The sequence below is a fragment of the Polistes fuscatus genome, unplaced genomic scaffold, assembly GCF_010416935.1.
Source record: "Polistes fuscatus isolate 324 unplaced genomic scaffold, CU_Pfus_HIC Scaffold1, whole genome shotgun sequence".
NCBI lineage: Eukaryota > Metazoa > Arthropoda > Insecta > Hymenoptera > Vespidae > Polistes > Polistes fuscatus.
In genome coordinates, this window is record NW_025112997.1 from 14,851,544 (window position 1) to 14,852,399 (window position 856).

General features: G+C 29.9%; 1 protein-coding gene across 1 annotated transcript; it reads right to left on the reverse strand.

Annotated features, from left to right (window-relative positions):
- On the reverse strand, positions 1-856 carry LOC122515806 (forkhead box protein B2-like). The gene is made up of 2 exons (XM_043633285.1): positions 731-856; positions 1-253 (listed from the first exon to the last, which is right to left on the reverse strand). Exons 1-2 carry the CDS (start codon positions 775-777, stop codon positions 7-9), a joined length of 294 nt encoding a protein of 97 aa, XP_043489220.1. The 5' UTR covers positions 778-856; the 3' UTR covers positions 1-6.

Consider the following 856-nt stretch of genomic DNA (forward strand, 5'->3'; position numbering starts at 1 on the left):
CTTGCTCTACCACCAAGACTTTTCTTCATGAACTGGTACGTGAACGGGTACATGAACTTTTTCGACTACTGGTACTGGTACATGAACCTTTTCGACTACAGGTACTGGTACATGAACCTTCTCTACGTGGTGTACCGGATACGGTATGGGCACTGGTACCTTCTTAACGTGATGAACTGGTACATGAACCTTTTTCACGTGATGATGATGTACCGTATGTACATGATACGGCACATGAATTACATGATGAGAACTATAATTAAAAAATTAGTTGTTTTTTTAAATTAAAACTAAATTATTAAAAAACTAAATAGAAAATTTTAATAAGAAAATATAAAAAGTGTAATGCAGATAGATGGTAAAACGTATTGAACGATTGTAAAGGGAATCTGACTCTTTAAACCCGTAAAAGGGAGTGTAATAAAAACAATAGAAAACATAAAATTAAATAAAATTAATAATAAATTATTAGGAAAATAAATAAAAAAAAAGGTTAAAAATTAAATAATAAAATTATATAAGATAAATACAATTCAAAAATATATTATACAAAATAATTATAAAAAAAAAAATGATGTAGAATTAACGTAGCTAAATAACAAAATTCATGGTATTCTTTCTCTCGATATCTATTTCACTTTTTTACCGATCTTTTTCGATAAATTCAAAATGAAATGATATTAAATTCATGGGTAATGAGTAGGATCGGTTTTTTTTTCGTAAAACTTACTGGCCATGATAACCAGGTACGGGTGAAGCCAAAGTAACAGCCAACATTCCAAACACGAACGTCTGAAATACGATTGTGAATTTGTGATTATCACCATAAGGAGGTAAATCGAGCTCGTACACTCGT